Genomic DNA, 20,098 nt, shown 5'->3' with positions numbered 1-20,098 from the left:
ATTGAGATGGCGTGTGCCAAGCTGATGGGAGCCAGCGAGGGACAAAGCGCCGAGGAGCCATGGACACTCGAGCAATTATTCCTCCACGCTGAAGGTGGATTAGCGCAATGGAAAGAAGCATATGTTCGGCCTGGGGCGACACTCCCCCTGGCTGGGTTTAGAGAATGAGAGCGGAGAAAGAGGCTGAACCTAGAATATCAACTATCCTGGAGACAGCCCACCCACCCCCCCGCTCCCAGCCTCTCGAAAAGTCCCGGGGATGGATGGTGAGATAAATAAGCACAGCCTTGTAGATCAACGGGCATCCACACGTATACCCACAGAGAGCTGCACGCACCTCTGTGCACAGCCACTGCATCCCTTGGCATGGGCACACAGAGAGACAGAAAGGTAGGAACACCCCCCACGGGTGTGACAAAGAGAGCACAAACAGCCAGCCTACGAGGCTGCCCCACTCTGCTAGAGGCTCAGCCCCTTCCCTGAAACTTTCTGAAGGAGGCTGTGGTGAGGGATGGGGTCATCCCCATCCTCTCACACCCGGCCCAGCCTGAAAGATGCATGGCAAACCTCTCAGCTCCCCCTTTCCTCCTGCTCCTGCAATGCATCCTGTCGGCACCAAGCCGAGTGAGAAGGACGTGCTCTGCTAGGACAGAGGGAGGGAGAAAGATGAAGGCTGCTCTCCCCATCCTCCTGGGAGCGCCAAAATTGTGCCCCAAATATTTCACTTCCACTTCTTTATCTTCAGGCAGACCTAACATAGGGGCTGGCAGCATGAGCTCAGAAAGCTCTGCAGGATGGACAAGCCAGTAGGAACATAACCAAAACCATCACATGGAAGAAATATACATCCCCAAGAGTGCAATGGCACAGAGTGCAACAGCTCCCGCCAGAAAAAAATCTCTGCTCAGAGCCCCTGCATCTGCTTTCAATAGTCGGTTACAAAAGGAATTAACCACACCACAGGCAGCAACAGCAGTGGTGCTCAAGAGTATCTCTGGATGGGAAAGATCTTCATGCTGTCCATGTCTTATAGAAGCTGGTGTTTCAGTGCACGCACTTCACGCTCAGCTGTCCTTCACCTTCCTGCTGTGAAAACAAGGTTATTCCTTCTGCCCCAGGATGTGATTCCCCACTTTCTCTTCCTTCACCTGGTCCAAAGGTGTCTGTACAAATGAGCTGTGTGGCTACACACAGATCAGGGAGCTTGCTGGAACTTTAGAGTCCTGGTTCAGAGAGGGAAAACACACGCTTGCCATACAGGGCAGTGATGGTTTTGGGTGCTGGTTCCTGCCCTCTAGGAACTAAGGTGTGAAAGAAAGCCAGCCTGGAGACCAGTGGGTCCTTCCCACTCAATCAGAAAGCTCTCGGTCCCCTCAGTCTGATTCCCACTTTGGTTTCCTCAATGAATGTGCTCCAACCACTCTACTGGAGAGATGAGAAATGTTGGCCCTTTCATTTGAGACACCAATGCTGACATCTGCATCGTGGAGATGTAATTACGCAGATGGTAACAGGGAATAAAGGACACAGGTCTGTCATCTTCACACCTAAAGCACCAGGCACCAAAACGGAGGAGTAACAGTGCAAGGACACAAATCTTGCCTTCCTCTACAAGCTATACTTCGGTTCACCCTTCCGAAAGCATCACCTTCTTCACCCGCTCAAGAAAGTCTAGGAACTGCAATCAGAAAAAGAGAAACAAGGCTGATTTGCTCATCTCTACTAGTAAGTGGTCATGAAAGACTTGCACATTTCCTCAGCTTCCTACTGCTTATTGTAAATTACCTCTTTTGGGGAGTTTCAGGTTATTCAACTAAATATTGCAAATGGAGAAGCTGGACCCTATGCAGAATAAATGACCTAAGAACCAGGCTTGGCTGTTTTCTTTTTTTTCACCCATCCTAGAGATAAAAAGAAGGAACACATTTTAGTAATCCCCGCTCATTTTCACGGCCATTCGTGCACCTGTAACTCAAATAATGAAGCCATTTGTTATTTATATTGCACTTTCCCCTCCATTCTAGATTTCTAACGATCCGACCCTGTTTTATGGCCCCGACAAAGCCTGAAACTGGTGTGGACTTCCAATAATTGAACGATATAGGGAAAAATCTTTAATTGGAATGAAGCAGATGTTAGCTTCATGCAGTTCTCTAACTTGATTATTCTTTGGACATGTTAGACAAGCATTAGTGATTGATAATGACGCTAATTAACCCCTTTCCTTTCCAAAACAGCTAACCAACGCCAGCGGGATTCTGCAAACAACACGCCCAACGTACTGCATATATCACTATCTGTTTAGAGTGGATTCGAGTCACAACCACACCGCCCAAAATCTCCTGCCGACACCGAGCAGGTTCCAAATACTCCCTAATAGTTCCCAGCACTGGCGGAGGAACACTTAGAAAAGGCGCGTGGGCCAGAACCAGCATTTTGCAAACTCCTAACCTTTCATGTTTGGCTTTGGAGCTGTTTCCATCCCATTGCCTTCGCTGGCTGGGATGGGCTCGACGCTGCTCCCCGTCAGAGAGACGTTTGTTATTTCAGCCACACTCTTGGAACGTGAGGGCTGGTGCTCTGGGAAGCCGGGCTGGGCTGAGACACGCACGTGGTGAGGAGGGAAAGGGAAGCGCACACACCGGGATTTCAATGCGAGGCAGGAGATGAGCAAACAAACAAGGAGCTGATCTGATTACGCAGTCAGATTTATCAAGGGCAATAAAGGAATCGCCTTCAAATGTAAGGGTTTGGAGAAATGAATACTCCTAGCAAGTGAATAAAATGTATTCAATTAACTAAAAACCTCGTGCACTTCTGAACTGAAGTGGAATCGACTGTAATTGATTTATTTGAAACCAGAGGTTAAGGACTGAATTAGCTAAGTACAACTGGGTATTTCAAGCCACTGACTTCTCAAATGTCAAATCCCTTCTATTTTAAATATTATTTCAGCTGCGGGGCATTGCTGTCCTGATGGCTGTTCCACCAGTTAAATCTCAAATTATATTAATATTCGATTTTTGGAGGGTGGGGTGAATTACGGTACAAAGAGGAGGGCTGTCCTTATTCACGGCGAACGAGCGCCGAGCCGTCGTTAGGCTCACGTGCAGAAATCAGCACGGCGTGGCAGCCCTGGTCTAGCATTCAGCCACTCAGCCTAATTCTAGCCAATCTGGAGGACAAAACAACAGCAGATTTTTGTTGGTGTCTGAAAGCCTGACCTAGAATTTGACTGCTGCGTGTTGAGCGCAACGGTACGAACGCATCCAAAGAACAGCGAAGTAATTAGCAGGTTTTTGTAACCTCGCCTCGGTCGCAGCAGAAGAGGCTGAGCTGAAGCCAGTCTGATTTCCATCCTCGCCTGCAAAGTCCTTCCTCAGAAATAACAGCCATAAAGATATCTACGCAAGGTCATTTCATTTCTCTTTTTCGGTGGCTTGCAAATGCAGCAGAAGGATGCTTGAAATGCGCTCTCCTAGCATGGAGTAGCTAATTATATCTTTAAAACATTATTTATTACGACCTTATAATGTTCTAGCATAAGACCGCTTTATACATCGCCCAGTATAAAACGATTATATTGGGTACAGGTTTCTAAAAGTAACAAGCATCTGTAAATCCAGATCCGAATGAATGGTATATAATAAGATTGTTTTCGTTTAAAAATGAGTATTTATGTGTTGCTGTGGAAAGAGCAGCAATGTATTGCTGTTTATGAATGCTATTGTGCCTGAGGTTAGGATCCCACACACAATCTGAGATGCAGCCAAGAAAAACAGCCCTGATAGACAATGCTTCACTTCACCTGCTACAATACTGTGCATTTCATTTATGTCAAGAATATGTACAGTTAGGGTTCATTCACCTCATTATTTTGTTACATCTACTTTACAGTTAACCAGTCTCTCTCGGAAACAATAAATAACTGTTTTTTAAAACAATTGCGGCTTTGCATTCAAAAGATGCACTTTCAATTTATAAGAAAAAAATATTCAGGGCTTTTATAAACTGGCTGGCTCTCGAAAATAGAATTTCGACGCCACCAACTCTCTTTCTGCTTGGCAAGATTGATTTTACACTGCCTCCCATAAGTAGATTACCAAAGCAAAATGAAACATCTTGGGCTTTATCTAATGCTTTGCTTCACCAGCCCTAGCAAACGTCAGAATATATGAGCAAATGTTAATTCTCTTTGCAGCTTTATTGTAAACACCTCCCTCTTAACCTCCACCATTTCTGCCTAAGAAAAAAAAAAAAAAAAGAGAGAGCAGGAGGGGGAGAGAGAGAGATGAGGAAGAGGCAGGAAAGGGAAAGAGAGAAAAATCAGCCACCAGTACCAAAATATCATCATCACTTCAAGGAGACCATCTCTTTAAAAAGCCTTTACAATCTAAACCGCATTAGTCCCTTCTCCTGTGATATAACATAATCCAGCCCAATGCTGACTTCACCTACCCCCTGGGCCAAAGAAAATAGATTCAAAGGCGGAATTCTCACACGTTTTTACAACCCATCTACAAGCCGTACGCTCCGTCCTTTTTCATCATTATTTTTAAAGCAAACTTCCCTATCTTACAACCACAAGAAGAAACTTCAGCTAAAGCCCGCAGCTCCTGGCAAACGGGGGCAGCCATCTCAAAATGCCAACCTGCGCCTCCCACCCGAACACAAACCATCCATCAGAACGGATCTGTCTCCTGCAGGATTGCACTAAAGTTCAGAGCTGGGAGGTGACGTAGGCACAAACTATGGAGCTTTTCCTTTCCAGCACCCGGTTCTGATTCACCTGGACGTTTCTTTTTCCTTCACAACGCCTAATTTTCAGTATTTGCTTAGCAGTAATTCCTTTAATAACGTCCTTCCTGAGATAGATACCATTTGCTTTTCTCTCTGCTCTCCTGCAGGACAACTACACGTACAAAATTGTACAGGCTTTATAATTCTGTACGCTGCGGATAAACAGAAATAAAAACCTAGAGGTCAACATAAATAAAATAAAACTTTATTTTTGTTTGTTTGGTTTTTTTTTTTCTTTTTTTTTTTTTCTTTAAATAAAATTATGTTTTGGTTAAAGAAAAGATAGCGTGTCATTTTGTTAGTAGTACAGACAGTTTTTTTATCCAAAAGAATACATTGTGCTTTATTGTGTCGTTTGTCTGAATACAGACTCGGTGGAATATCTAAATGATACCCTGCTCTGAACTCCAAGTTGAAAGTAAGTTTTTATTATACTTGAGGGAAACAATGGGTTCAGCTGCTTATTGCAAGGAGCAATTGTCAAGGGAGAGTTAAACTCAATTACTGTAACCATACTGAATAAAAAATACTGCCAAGAACAAAAATACGCCTGGGTAAAGACAGCCACTGAATAAAAAAATCGACATAAAGCGTATCAAATATTTATTTATCTGGGCAACAAAGGACTATGATACATTGACAGGCATGGAAACTACTGCCGGCACAACTCAATACAATACAACTATAACTGCTTCCAATATGGCCAGTGGAAATACAGGATACCAGGTGGTCCCGGATGTGTGAAGTTCTTTGGAAAAAAAGAAAAGAAGAAGAAAAAAAAAAACAACAACAAACCAAAAAGAAAAGAAAGGGAAGGAAGGGGAAAAATAGTGAAAAAGGAAAAAAAAAAAAAAGAAAAGAAAAGCTAAATCTTGTTTCAAAAGACAGTATTAATTTATTGCTCTGATGGTGCTTTGGGGAGAGGGACAGAGGATGCAAATAACTTCTTCTTTCATTTTTCACAACATATAAGGGTTGTAAAACCACTAACATGTTTAAAAATCTTGCCAGGGTCCAACATCACTTTATTTTTTCTTCAATGAGAAACTAAATGTCATACTAATTATATATAAAAATCCATGTGTTTTTTTTTTTAATTATTATTTGTTCGGCTGCTTCATTGTCGCCTTTAACATGCTACAACAGGGCTAAAAATGATGAATCCCAGAGAAAAACCCCCAAAAAACCTCTGATATCTAAATAAGTACCATGAACCACATGATGAACTAAGAGGGGAAGATTTAAAACCCACTAAACAAGAGGTAAACGAGATCACCAGATAAATAAAAAAAGGCTTAAAACAGACTCACCATATTTACAATTCCCATTAAATTACACATAAATAAATATATACATACATGAACACTGATTCCCTTATATAATAACCGTGAATCATGTTGCAATAGAAAGTTCAAGTTGGTCGCTTTACCTTTGCCAGGAAAAAGTTCTACAACTGAAGATATGACATGGAACTGCTTGTGTTTTGTGTTCAAGTTTATTCACAATACTGATAAAACGTCATCAGTCCTTTTTGCCTTTCGTTTGCTTGCTGCTGCTGCTGCTGCTGTCGCACTTCTCTCGCCTTTTTTCTCTTTTAATATGGCTACAATCTTAACTGAAGTTTATGTAAGGGAAGGTGGTGATTCAGTCCAGTTCATAGAATTTTTTTTAAGTATTATTTCTTTTTTTAGGATTTTTTTTTTAGTTTTTTTTAATATATTTTTAGAAAAAAAAAAGTCCTTTTGTTTTTTTGTTTTGTTTTGTTTTGTTTTCCTCCTTTTGTTTTATTTAAAAAAAAAAAAAAAAAAGTTCACAAACTCAAGACAGAACTTTTACTTTTTGCTGGCTCCGTCCCCCTGTTTTCTGTTCTCTTAGGCTCCAAACTGGGGTAGCAAAACGATGGTGGCAGCGGGAAGAGGGGGAACGAGTTAAAAGGGAGCAAATGGAGATGTGGATGCCGGGAAGGGGTGCGGGGAGAGGGCAGAGCAGTCCCGCAGAGTCAGAGAACAGGATTGGCAGAAGGATGCTCATTCTGTTGCCGTAGCCTGGGGTGCTGGGTGCAGGGCAGAGGGAGGAGGGAGATGAATGGACTGATGGGCTGCGAAGGGGGGGAAGGGAGAAGAGTGGGGGGGAATCCTCACTTTCGGTGCTTCTCCTCTTTGTCGCTGCTTTTGGTGCTGTTGTCTGTGTGGCTGTTGGGGTTGTTGCTGAGGTACATTTTGTCCATGGCCTTGAGCGCCTCGGTGAGATAGTTCTGCAGGGCGGTGACGGCAGCGCATACCGCCGGGCTCCCAAAGCCGTGCGAGATGAGGTTGAAGTGGGTCAGGCAGCTCTGGATGCCCGGCTCCAAAATGGGGTTGGGCCGCGAGTTCCCCAGGGGAGATCGGTCCTGAGCCAGCAGGTCGGTGAACTCTTTACAGATCTGTCTATAGCACAAATGGAGCAGAGACACAGAGAGGGAGGGCAGGAGGGGAAGAGAGAGGGAGAGAAATGAACCATCGCCGCCAGCAGCAAAGCCACGCTCCCTCCTAGGTTACACAAACCCGCGGGTGAAGGCGGCCGCTGCCCCAGAGCTCACAGACGCACGCTTGCTCCCCACCGCTTCCTCTCCTCTACGCAACGTTCCCCCATTGTCACACTTGTGGGCAAAGCACACACCTCTTCCCTTCACCTCGCACACGTGCACAACTGCGCGCACGCATCGTGCCCCAGCCTGCACGGACAAAAAGCGAGCACGCACAGCACGGCAGCTCCCGCCCACCCCACCGATCCCCGTCCCGCACCCCTCACCTACTGCCTGCAAACATACATCCCTTCCCAGATGGATTTTGGAACCGAATCAATACGCGGCTTAAAGTACCGAATGGAGGAGACGGGCCGCAATATCCAGAGAGGATTTGGGGGATTTATTCACGTTTTGGAAGACTCTTATTTGGAGAGCCTCGGGCCTCTTCCTTCACAAGGCTAAAACACGCCCATGTGCGTGGGGAGGAAAGGGTGAAGGAAGAGAGAGGAATCGAGGCTTTACATTAGGGTGTTCCAAAACACTTTATATATATATCTATATCTCTTTCTATCTCCAAATCCAAAGGGACCTTTCCACACAGGGTAAAGGCTGACGATAACCGGGCTCTGGAAATTTCCTTCCAGGGACGTGAGAAGGGAAGATACGAGGGCAGGGTGCAGAAGTTAGGTGACACCATCCGCCCACCGCACAAAGGGCTGGGGAAATAACACACCTTACAGCGAGGGCTTAGAGGCACGTTGAAACAGTTTGGATTCTGAAACCCGCGTTAATGTCTTCCAGCCATAAACTGGCTCCCATCTTCTGCCTGCGCCCTCTGGCACTGTGCCCTTTCGTGACACCTCCACTGGTAATTAAGGGCCACTAAACAACCCTTTTAATTTCCAGCAAACATATCAAAACAATCATTTTCCTTTCACACGCCACCTGGAAGTCTAGCTAGCCCCACCAATGATAAACCCTGCTAGCATTTTAACTGTGTACAGATTGGCGTTTAAAATATATTCTTAATATCCCTACGTTCACTGAGTAGCTGAGATCCTTAGGAAGAAAGAACTGCTGCAGATTTTAATGATCTGAAATCAGCTTAATGTGCCAGCTTTATTTTACCATCGATGGGAAGTCTTCCCCCTTCTACCTTAATTGATAAGCTAAGTGAAAGGACCCGGAATATTTTTTTTGCTTTGAATAGCTACTGCTTTTTTTCTTTAACCAAACATCCATCTGCAATATCCACAACTCACTCTCAAGCAAATCCATGCAGATGGACTGGATGGAAACCAAGCTGAGTTACGCAGAGCTTCCAGAGCAGGAGAGGACAAACAAACCCCCACAAAACGCAACACCAGCAGCCACTGGCTACATGGAAAACATTTGCAAATAAAAGCTCCAAACCCGGGCCTGTCGCCCTCCCCTCACAACTGAACCACATGCTAGGAAGGTAAATGTCTTACTTTGTAGCTAGAAGCATGTTTTTTCTTGTGACTTGCTCGTTTGGATCGGAATGTTGTCGGTTGAGAAATTCAGCTACTGCTTTGGCAGGAAATTCTGTCTCACAAACGTACCCAAAATCTCTAGCTAGATGCACTGCTTCCCCTGCAAAGGGAGAGGCGGGAGGGGATGGGGAGGGAAACACACAGCTCATCAGTACACACAGCACAGAGGCAAAAATACATCAGAAAAACAACAACAACAACAAAAAAGCACGACTTTCTACTTGGGCTTTTCTTCTAAAAGACGGGGACTGGTATCTTTCTATCTCTGCAAAAAGGTACAGTCAGAAAATGCTAATCCCACCTTATCTTGTAGGAGCTGCCTTTTGCTTCAGTCTAGGGCAATGCAAATGTGTATTTTCATGACAATCTTTACGAGTGAAATTTCACATTCAATTTTTTTTTTTTTTTCAAGCTTCCATTGACTAACAGATCTTAGCCAGACAGGCTCCGTGCACCTCAAATGTGTGCTTACATTTACATAGCCACGTGTATACGCAGCCATTTATACACAGCTCATTCAAATCTATTTACTCCGGAAATATTTGATTGCCTCAGCCACGTCTCTATATTCTTTCGCAATGCATCAATGATTAATATTGATCATAATTACTCCTAGAGCTCTTCTAAATAAAACGCATTAAACAGCTAAGTGTTTAAAATTTAACTTGATCGCATATAATTATATGTTCCCCCCCCCCAAACGATTAACCATGAGAATTTTAGGGTCATTCCACCGAGTCTGTCTGTTTTGTTGATTTTCAAATCTTTGGTTTTAATTTCCTGAACCAGTTGGTTTTTACTGCAGGGCTTCCTGCCATTAGCTCTAGCTCCGGAAGAACGCATGCGCCAATTAGAGCTTCAAAGCCTCAGTCCAGTGAGCTTGTTTCCATAAAATGGAGCGGATCATAAACAATAACAGTACTCCACAAAATGCTACAGGACTCAAAGCCTGAGCAGTGTTTACACTATCATCCCCCCAAAACCAGACACCACTCCTAAGCTAAACGGAGGGAGATCGGGCCTCTGTTTTGCTTTTTGTTTTCATAAAAATCACCCTTTTAAAGCAATTATGTGCCAATGCCAAACAGAACAATAGATTGCAATCAAACATTCTCCATATTCATTAACATCCCCTAAAATATTAGGCCTCTACCAAAGCTAGACTTTTTAGAAGTTTTCCCCTTGCAATCTGTTACTATGGTATGCTGATGCAATGGCACAGCCTTCTCAAAAACATTAAGACGCAGCTCTTTTCCACACAGCATAAACACTGTGTAGCTACCTAACTTGAATGTTTAAAAAACTTAAGTCCAGCATTGCGCAGCGCTTCTTTCCCCATCCCTTTCAACATGAAACGTCTCCAGCAGAATGCAAAGTGACAACAAAACAGAGCTACCAATTCCCTCCTACACAACCAAACTTAACGCAAACCCGCGCAGCTTGGGATGAGGTTAAAAGCACTCTGCAGACCAAGCTGGCCCAAAATGTTGTGAAACCCACGAGCAGAGAGAAAGGGGGAGGATTTATATTCTGGGTGTGGGTTTACTTTTGTGCCAGTCAATGTGACAAAGCAACTGATTCAAAACTAAAGGACAGCAAAGGCTCAGGCTTCTCACCACTGAGTTCTGAAAGTACAAGGCACCTGAAGGTGCTAAAAGTAAGTTGTGCGTTCTCTGGACAGACCAAAGCAGAGAGGAACGCTATAATGAAGGGAACACATGTTCTGAAAATGAGAACCAAAAGGGAGGGGGGTGCAACTCGGAGGCTTTCAGGACACCATTAATTCATGGCTTAGGTCAAGGATTCCCAAATTAATTCAGGAAGTAATGGTCACGCATTTCTCCAATGCAGATGTCAGAAAACTTAAATGATTTACTGTTATGTGGCTGGGGGCAGGGGGGAGATGAATCCCAAAGCAGCTGCAGTTTTTTGACATTTCAGTTGCCCACTGTGGAGGGGTGGCAGCAGCCCCGCTCCCTGCAACTTTCAGCCCAGTGCTGGTGGGACTGAGCTTAATGCTGAGTCCGCCGGATTCATTTTAAGTTCAAGTCAGATCGAAAGACAGAGCTGCACAACCAACCGTCCTTTCCTGGTCAACCACAAGAACAATTTCAAACAGGCAGCACCAACTTGGAAAAAACAACAACAACAAAACAACAAAAAACAAGGCAAGACACCGAGCCTTGTCCCACTGTGCAGCACCACAGGCAGGGCTGAGGCACTTACCCTCCACCAGCGAGGTGAGCAAGGTGACATTAGCAGCTTTGCGCCTCCCGGCCGGCAGGTTCAACCCTATCTTGTCCAGCTTCTCTCGCAGGGACCGCCCGCCATTTTTGGATTTTGCCCTGTGCCACAACAGAAGGCGGTTAGAGGATGGGTGATAGGGACTGTGCAGCACCCCAAAATGCCGTACCAGACGGACAATGAGGGGAGGTTTTGGGGGGAAGGCTGAGTGTACAGATGGAGCAGTGCAGTGATTGAGGTGACAGCCTGCTCTGAGCCAGCAGCCACCACAGCCCAGAGGGGACATGACTCAGGGCAGCTGAGGCAAGAGGGGATGGCCTCAAGTTGCACCAGGGGATATTCAGGTTGGATATTAGGAAAAATTCCTTCTCATAAAGAGTTGCGAGGCACTGGCACAGGCTGCCCAGGGGGGTGGTGGAGTCACCATCCCTGGAGGTGCTCAGGAACCGCGTGGATGTGGCACGTGGTTAATGGGCACGGCGGGGATGGTGGACTGGATTATCCTAGCCACGTGTCCAACCTTAATGGTTCTGTTCTACCATTCTATCGTTACTGAGCAGGCTGATGTGAAAGTTTGCCGGTACCGCACAGAGACTGATCTCCGCGTGGCAGAGACAGCAGGTCAGGATGAAAGTTTGGCTAATTAATTTCATTCCCTGCCCGAGCGCTCTCCAATTGTCTGCATTAGATCACAGCCCAACGGCGCCCACAGGGCACGCTGACGCCAACCCCGCACCCTGGGCTGCCACCGCCACGAGGGCAGAGCGGCCGGGCTCCGCCACCCCTCGCACACCGAGCCGCGTTGCCATGGTTACAGCGCCCCCCCCCCCCCTCCATCCCCCATTGACCGCCTCAGCGGCAGCGCGCCGCGCCCCCTAGCGGCCGGGCGGGCGCGGGGCTCCGTCGGGGCGGCAGCGGTCGCCGGGCGGCCGGCCGCGCGGTTCGGTGCCCCCTCGGCCGCCGCCGTCCGTTCGCCCGCCCGCCTCCCGCCTATCCCCCGCCCCTCACCTCCGCAGCACTCCGCCCAGCAGGGAGGCGTTGAGGCACTCGGGAGGCGAGAGGCGTCGCTGCACTTCCGCCACCGTGACCTTGTACTTGGAGGTGGAGCTGAGCAGCGAGAGGCGGCCCGGCACCGAACAGAAGACCTCGTTGGGGTTCACCACCCCGCCGAAGAGCGCGTCCTTGTTGATGGGGATGGAGGAGACGGCGTTGTTGTTAGACTTGGAGAGGGACACGGGGCCTGCAGGGAGGGAGGAGCGGGAGGTGAGGGTAGGGAGGGGAGAAGGGGCAGAGCGGCCAGCCCGGCCCGGAGCGAAAACGAAAAGAAAAAAAAAAAAACGGAGGGGGGAAAAAAAAAAAGAAAAAAGAAAAGAAAAAAGAAAGAAAAAACAAAACACCGAAACGCAGCGGGCGGCCCCGGCACAACGCAGGAGTTGGGAGCGCAAGGCGGAGGGCCCGGGGTTGGGGATGGATGGCTTGTGACATTAATAGCTCGGGGAGGGCTAATGGATACACCGGGAGTTAAACGAACTCTGGAGATTACTAATAAAAGAGCCAATTATCATGTCGGCTCGGAAAGAGCATCTCTTCAGATTTATCCCTCGCGCGTCTAATTTGACGTGACAAAGGCTTGGCGGCCGGGGATGGGGATGAGGACGGGGCGCGGGGCCGCCCGCTGTCCGTGCCCGGTCCGCCCGGCACGGAGCCGACGAGATCCCACCGCCCCGCCGCCGCTTCGCCCCCCGCTCTCCCGGCAGCCCGGCCGAGAGCCGCCGCGATTCGACCGCGGAACCGCGAGAGGAGCGCGGCGTTTTCTCCTCCGCTTTACCGACAACGATCTGCCCCGAGCTTCGGGCAAAGCGCGAAACCGAGCCGCTTCCCAACGCGCCGAAGCACCGGAGCGGATTTTGCGGCCCCGCGGTTCTCGGGCAAGCGATACGAGCCGTGCCCTCCGCCCGCTGCCCTCCCGACCCCGGCCCTCAGCGCCCGCGCTCGCCGCTCACCTTTCTTAATGACGGTCTGGTCCGGGATGTTGATGCCGGGATCTTCTACGTGCTGCAACACAGCGAGAGGCGGCGGTCAGCGAGCACGGCGGGCACCGAGAGCCGTCCCACAGCCCCGGGCCCCGCATCCATCCCTGCCTCCCTCCCTCCCTCCCTCCATTCCGCCTCTCCCCGCCGCGGGCGAGGCACAAAGGAGCGGCCGCAGCCGGGCGCACGGGGCCGCTCCGACGGGGCGAGCTTTGCACCCCCGGGCGGGCTCCCCCCATTGTCTGCCCGCAGATGGGGTTCGATAGCAACGTGCCGAGGAAGCCAAACGGAATAGGGTTGTTTTGTTTTGTTTTTTTTTTTTCTTTTTTTCTAAATCCGAAAGAAGTGACAGGCGATATAATGCCTGGCTGTGTTTACAAATTAACACCAGCGCTGCTGAGATAGAAGGTTTCGCAATCGTTACAAAACGCAGGCATTACCATTTAAAAAACTATTACTTCCTCCTCTAGTCTTTGTCCAACAATAATACTGATCCTAACATTTTCCATTCTGCCTTGGATTTATGCTCCCGTTAATTGTGCCTGATCTCAATGATTCCGGGTGGATGGTACTAAGTTGCTTTATTACAGGTTTTATTATACTCCGTGCTCTCATTTGTAACTTGCCTAAAGTGCTTCTGGATTTAAGTATAATTAAATTGAGAAATGTTCAGAAATGACTACTGCCGCAGTTCTCGTGTTTTAACTATATGGGGAAATATGATCCCTTTATGCATGCACCCTAAACCCATAAAGTCAATGTAGTGTGGCATAATACTTTTATTTGTGTTATTTCTGCGCGTATTCCGTACGGGGAGGACTGTTAAGTTTAAAATCCCACCGAGATATTTATGATTAAATAATTTTCACCGTCTCCTCGATTTTCCTAAATCTCCACCGGTCCCTTTTGTTAAAGCCGAACCGTGGCAGCAACGGGAAAATCCACAAACGACCCAAAGCTCCGTATTTTTTTCCCCTCTCACAACGGACACTCTCAGCTACTCCCCTATTTCTGTGCCTTCCCGCACTCACCCTGCCCATTCCGTTTTACAGAGAGGGGGAAAAAAATAAAATAAAACAAACCAAAAACAACAAAACAAAAAAAACCAAGGGCCGGGCTGGGTAAGGATTTAAAACAGATGGCACTCAGCTCTCACAAACTACGGCAGCGCCGTTAATTCGTGGGTCTTTTGGATGCGAACGGAGCGATTTGTACTGCAATCTCTGCAGGGCACAGCGAGACAGAGAGCAGTCGGGAGCGGAGGGGGAATGGAGGAATACGCTTTGGTCACGTTCCTGCAGCAGTCAGGGGCTCACCGGCAACAAATTGGTTTGTTCCTGCTGTTGCCTCCGCGTTATTTCGCATCGGGTTAAAAGAACCAACTCGTTCCTATCGGATCCCAATGGCTCGCTAAAGCCTCCGCTCTGGAAAGCGTTTGTATTTATTGCAAAAGTGCAGAACACAAGCGGCAATTTTCTGCGGCTAAATTCAGCCGGGGGGGGAGGGCTGCCATAAATTCCCCATTTTCCACGAGCGTAATTTTCAAAAGGTTTCCAAACGCCCCCCAAAATGAGGTACGTTGGTCTGAGCATCATCTTCGCAACGCGAAACTGTACTCATTAAGCTGTCAGCGAATATATTGTTGTAAGATTTGATCCCGCAATTTGGGATGGCATTTCGGCAGAAATCACATCCAGACACCACAGCTCCCTCCTCTCCCTCGCAGCCTCAGCCCCTCCGCACGGGCACTGCGAGCTTTCATACATCTATTGCCACGTTCTGGTTCTGTTTGCAGGGAGAACACCGGCAGAGGAACTTTGCCCACGTTCCCATTGCGTTGCATAAGGCACTCTCCTGTGGAACAATGGCCCGGCTGCTCCGTCACAGCCCTGTGTAATGCCATGCTTCATTAGAAACCTTTTTCTTTTTTTTTTTAAATCCGGGCTTACTGATAACAGAATTGGATTCCCCGAATAACCCGCTGCCCAATGGGCTCCGCACATTTAATTTAATAGAAGTGCAGCGGGTCTGGCTGGGATTTGATAACCCATAGGTATAGCCAATGGTCTGTGGGGTCATCCATCCCTCTGTACTGCTGCTGGAACAACATGGCAGCAGCTCCACACACCCCTCCTCTGATACTTGTCCATTAATCCCTTTGGAGAAGGGATCTCCCTGCGTCCCTCACAACTTGAGATGCCACCATCCCATAATCGTGGGGAACCGACCTCTCTTCCTTAGGCCACTTTCCCCGACTTTTTTTTACTCCTTTCCCTGCTCGCTTCCCACGGAGGACGCTCTCCGAGACCCCACGCCAACGAGAGATCCCCACACGCCCAGCCCTGTGGCTATAGTAAACGTTCCCCAATCGCAACATCTCATTGTCACCGAGAAGGAAAGATATTGTTAACGCCGACACTCATTTGATTTATCCCCATTTCAGCGGGCGCAACACACGAGCCCATTGTTCTGGGCAGGGGGGCTCGGCCTTCCTCCCTTCCTCCCTCCCCTTCTATTACATTTCGGGGGCCCCTCCCTCGCCCCGTGTCCCCCCACCCTCCCTCCCCTCCCCTTCTTCCCCGGGGCCGCGGCCCGGCGCTGCTTACCGGCACGTCCTCGATGGCGTGAGGGATGGAGTGCAGCGGCAGGTCGGCCAGCCCCGCTCCCAGCCCGTGCGGGCCGTGCAGCAGGTCGTCGTGCCGCCGGTAGTCGCGGCGGGGGTCCAACCCCCCCAACTGATGAGGCAGCCCCCGGTGCGCGTGCAGCAAACCCGGCTCCTGGCTCTGCCTCTGGCCCGGCCAAGCCGGGTGCTGGGGCTGCGGTTGGGTGTGCAGGGAGTTGAGGCTGTAAGGGTCGTTGACGTGGGAATAGGGGTCCTGAGACTGGGGGTAGATGGGCTGGTACGGAGGGGGGAAGTAGGGCGGCTGGAAGTCGGCGTTGGGGGTGTGCGAGAGCGGCGGGGCGCTGCTATACGGGGACTGCCCCACGGCCCCCAGCTGGGGCAGCCGCGCCGTCCCGTTGCTGGCACTGTCGTGGCGCTCCTGGGGGGGGGGGTGAGGGAGGGGAGACACGGGGAGGGGGTACGGGGGAGGAGGGGAGGGGAGAGAGGGGGAGAAAAGAAAAACAAAAGATGAAATCAAAACCGCTGCTCCTCAAAATCGCCCTCCGGTCATTTCCCCCCACCGGGCAATTCCTCTCTCGGAGGAAGAGACAGAGGTCCGTCTGCCCACCTCGGCAGCATTAACGGGGCTCGGACCATCGCCCCAACGGTGGCGGTGTAATAGCAGCGATAACCACAATAACGGGACCGTTCCGAACAATTCAAAAAAAAAAAAAAAAAAAAACAAAACGCTGCGGCGGGGCTCCGTGCGCTCCCGGCTGGCCGTGCCCCGGCAGCGGGCACTGAGAGAACCCTTACATGGGGCCCAAAGGAACCATAATCCGAAACCGTAACCAAAAGCGCTGCCCCGGTCCCGGCGCTCCTCTGCCGGGGGCCGCCGCCGCCACATCCCGGGGATAACGCGGGGGAGCCGAGCGAACTGCCATCTTGCTGCGGGGGCACCGCTGCCCCTGCCCGCAACTTTGCACAACGATTCGGGGCTAAGGCGCGGCCCCAGAGTCTCCTCCGGGCCCCGCTCCGACGGGGAAGAGGAGGAGGAAGAAGGGATCGGAAGGAGAGAGACGGAGCCCTGAGAAAGGCGGCGGGGGAAGGAGGAAAACCCCGCGGGCAGGTGCGGGGAGAAGGGAACGGGGTGGCGGTTCTAGAGATCGGCAGAGCAAAAATAAAAAGGAAAAAAGAAAAAGAAAAAAAAAAGGAAAAAGGGAGGGGGGAGGGTAAGGGGAAAAAGAAAATAAAAGAGAAATCAAAAGGAAAATAAAAAGGAAAAAGGGGAAAAGAAAGAAAAAACACCAACATATCCAAACCAATCCCCCTCCCCCCCCCCCCCCAACAAATAAGCAAAGGAAAATAAAACCAAACGAGAACGAGGAGAGCGAAGCCGAGACGAAACACCAGAACGCAGGGCAGAGCCGCCGCAAGCCCGGCCGCCGCCGCCGCCAACAATAGCAGAGCCCCGAGCCCCGACCCCCGGCGGAGAGAAAGGCGAAGCCACTCACCATAGCCGAAAAACTGTGCACTAACATCTGCGAGGCGTCGGGGGCTGCGCGGCGGGGAGAGAGGCGCGGGGCGGCCGCGGAGGGGCGCGGAGCTGCGCGGAGGGACGCGGCCGGAGCCCGGCGCTACGCTCGGGGGGCAGCAGCGGGGCGCCGGGGCTGCTCCTGCTCCGCGCCCGCGCCGCCGGAATCCATCAGAACGCGCAGCGCCCGCCGCTGCCCTTCATCGGGTGCTGCAGAGCCTCTGCTATCCTGGCGCGGGGCGAGAGGTAAAGTTGGTCGATTTTTTTTGTTTTGTTTGTTTGTTTGTTTGCGCTTTTTTTTTCCTTTTTTTTTTTTCCTTTTTTTTTCCCTTTTTTTTTTTTTTTTTTTTTTTTTTTTTTTTTTTTTTTTTTTTTAGGATGTGTGTTCGTTTCTCAATCCTTTTTCTCGCTCTGTCTCTGTCTCGTTCTCCTCTCCCCCGAGCTCCGCCGCTCCGCTCGGGCTCCTCACGCCCGCTCCGCCGCCGCCTTCCCGGAGCCTCCTAGCAGCGGATATTCATGACTATTAATATTACACGAATACTTAATAAGGGAAGAATGGCCGCAAATCGAGCGTGAAGCGCGAAGGCAACTCAAGGCAGAGCCCGTTCTAAATGACGTCCATTGAATGAGGAATCGGTGTATCTAATCAGCGCCGGGGAGAGAGGGAGAGAGAGGGAGAGAGAGACAAAAAGGAGGGAGGGAGGGAGCGCGGCGCGCAGGGGGGACATGCCGCCGCGTCTGGCGAATCACAGGGAAGGGGCCACATTTTAAAAGGTTGCGGGGCATGCAAAAGTGAAAGAGAAAGAGAGCGGAGAGAGGCAGAGGGTGGGAGCCGGGAGGGGTGCGGCGGAGGTGGGAGAACCGTGCGGCGGGGGGAGGGGGGGGGAAAAAGAGGGGGGGGGGCGCGGGATCCCCTTCCCTTCTCTCCTTCCCTTCTTCCCTCCCTCCTCTTCCTCCCTCCCTCCTCGCCCCCGGCCCCGGGCGCACCTCGGGCTGCGGCTGCTGAGAGAAGCCGGGCTCGAAGGCGGCGGAGGAGGAGAAGAGCGGCCGCTCCCGGCTCCCGCCGCCCTCCGGCCCGCCGCCCTCTCGCGGGGGGGGCTCCGCCGCCGCCCCGTCCATGCCCCGCCGAGGGGTCCCCGCTCCGCTGTCGCCGCCGCGTCCTGGAAAGTTCTCCTCCTCCTCCTCTTCCTCCCGCACCTCCAGCCCCGCCAGCATCCGCCGCCCCCCACTCGGAGGAGCCGGGAAAAGAGGAGGGAAGGAAGGAGAGAAGGGAGGAAGGAGGGCGGGCGGGACGCGGGGGGAGAAGGAGAGAGCCGGGCACGGCGGGAGGGAGGCACGGCGAGCTCTCCTCCGTCCGGCCCAGACACGCCGGGCCCCGCGCAACCCGTCCGACTGGCTGCGCGACTCCGGCACCGCCCTCCGCGCCGCTCCTCAGCCCCTATCCCGGCCCCGGCTCTGCACTGCGCCGGGCCTTGACGGGACGAAATCGGCGCCCGCGGGGGCCGGGGCCGAAGACCCGACGGCAGCGGCACGCAGACGGCGCTGACCCACAACCGGAGGCCTGAGGCGGGGAGGAAGTGAAGCTCTCGCCGTGCCTTCGGCCGAGGGATGGAATAATAATTATGACAGTCATAATAAAATAAAAAAAAAAATTCTCCCTGACGCCCCACTGCCAGACATCGCATATCCGACAGCTCAGCCTCGCTCCGAGCAGCGGCTGCGTCCCAGAGCTCGGGGCAGGACTGAAGCACCCCATCCTTCGGTTCCCGGCGGTTCCTCGGACCCTGCCCTACGCCGCGGCATCGCCCGGCGCCGGCTCGGCCCCAAGGAAGTACATTCGTTCGCACAGTGCATTCCTTTTATTGATCCGTGCCGCAAGGAGAACTTTTGTGGAAGGTGTGAGCGTGGCTTTCGTTGGGGATTGGCATGGGCTGCCCTCTTCGTTCTGTTCTTCTTCTCCTTTTTTTTTTTTTTTTTTTTTGGCAGACCAAAAGACACTCAGAGCACGACCGCACACACACATGGGTCTGTCCTCCGACCCTAGTTGTTGGGATTTAATTTTCCGAGCTGTCCGTATACGACTGCTCAAGGGCCCTGAGAACGGGGAGGTTGCCCCCAGAGCCGCATTCGGGACACGGCCACACCAGGAGGGATTTAAGCGGCTGTCCTGAGCCGCTCTGTTCCCTTTGTCTCCTCGCTCTTCCATCCATCCATCCATTCTTCCTTCCATCCATCCATTTATCCGTCCGGCCATCCATCCATCCATCCGTCCATTCATCCGCGCGGATGCGCGCAGCATCCCTCAGAGCCGCACGCACAGAGCTCTCCCTACGGCCGGCACAGCTCCGGCTCTCGTTCCGCCGTCGTTCCCCGTGGGCTCCCAGCGGCCCCGGCCCCTTTCGGCCGCTCCCGGCGCGGGGGCACAACTCCTCCTCAACGAAATCCGCGGATCGGTGGATGCTGCGCGGCCCCGTTCGCGGCGAATGGCCCCGGGGCAGTGCCCGGTCCGGCAGGCGCTTACCTCGCACTCCTCATACTTGATGTTATCCGTCAGCTTCCAGAGCATTTTCATGGGTCGGCGGGAGAGGGTCCGATCCCCCCGGCGCGATGCTGCGGTGCGCGGCTGAGCTGTGCAGAGCCGCTCTGCACTCAGCGCTCGGAGATCTCCCTCTAATGGCAGAAACTTTTCCCTTTTGCAGCGCTTTACCCGCAGCCGGAGCGCCTCATTAGCATAGCGACCGCGGCCCAATTGCTCGCCGGCTCCGACCCGCGCCCGCCGCAGGTACGGGGCCGTAGGGACGGCTCTGCGCCCGTGTGCGCCCACCGCGGGGGGGAAAGGGGCCGTGCTCCCGTCCGGCCCCCGGGCGC

The 20,098-nt window shown here is 51.4% G+C and overlaps 1 protein-coding gene across 2 annotated transcripts; it reads right to left on the bottom strand.

Annotated features, from left to right (window-relative positions):
• Positions 1–6,760: 6,760 nt before the first annotated feature.
• On the bottom strand, positions 6,761–19,898 carry TFAP2A (transcription factor AP-2 alpha). 2 transcript variants are annotated; one of them, XM_090136954.1, is made up of 7 exons: positions 19,752–19,898; positions 15,701–16,135; positions 13,068–13,119; positions 12,073–12,304; positions 11,047–11,165; positions 8,779–8,920; positions 6,761–7,226 (listed from the first exon to the last, which is right to left on the bottom strand). In XM_090136954.1, the coding sequence occupies exons 1-7, from the start codon at positions 19,800–19,802 to the stop codon at positions 6,938–6,940; spliced, it is 1,320 nt and encodes a 439-aa protein (XP_089993080.1). In that variant the 5' UTR covers positions 19,803–19,898; the 3' UTR covers positions 6,761–6,937. The 2 variants fall into 2 exon arrangements, with proteins under 2 accessions (XP_089993080.1, XP_031445208.1); XM_031589348.2 differs by lacking the exon at positions 19,752–19,898 and adding an exon at positions 18,218–18,737.
• Between the last annotated feature and the right edge of the window lie 200 nt (positions 19,899–20,098).

This window comes from Phasianus colchicus, chromosome 3 (assembly GCF_987193195.1).
Source record: "Phasianus colchicus chromosome 3, bPhaCol1.hap1.1, whole genome shotgun sequence".
NCBI classification, from domain to species: domain Eukaryota; kingdom Metazoa; phylum Chordata; class Aves; order Galliformes; family Phasianidae; genus Phasianus; species Phasianus colchicus.
This window is presented reverse-complemented; position numbering and strand designations above follow the sequence as displayed.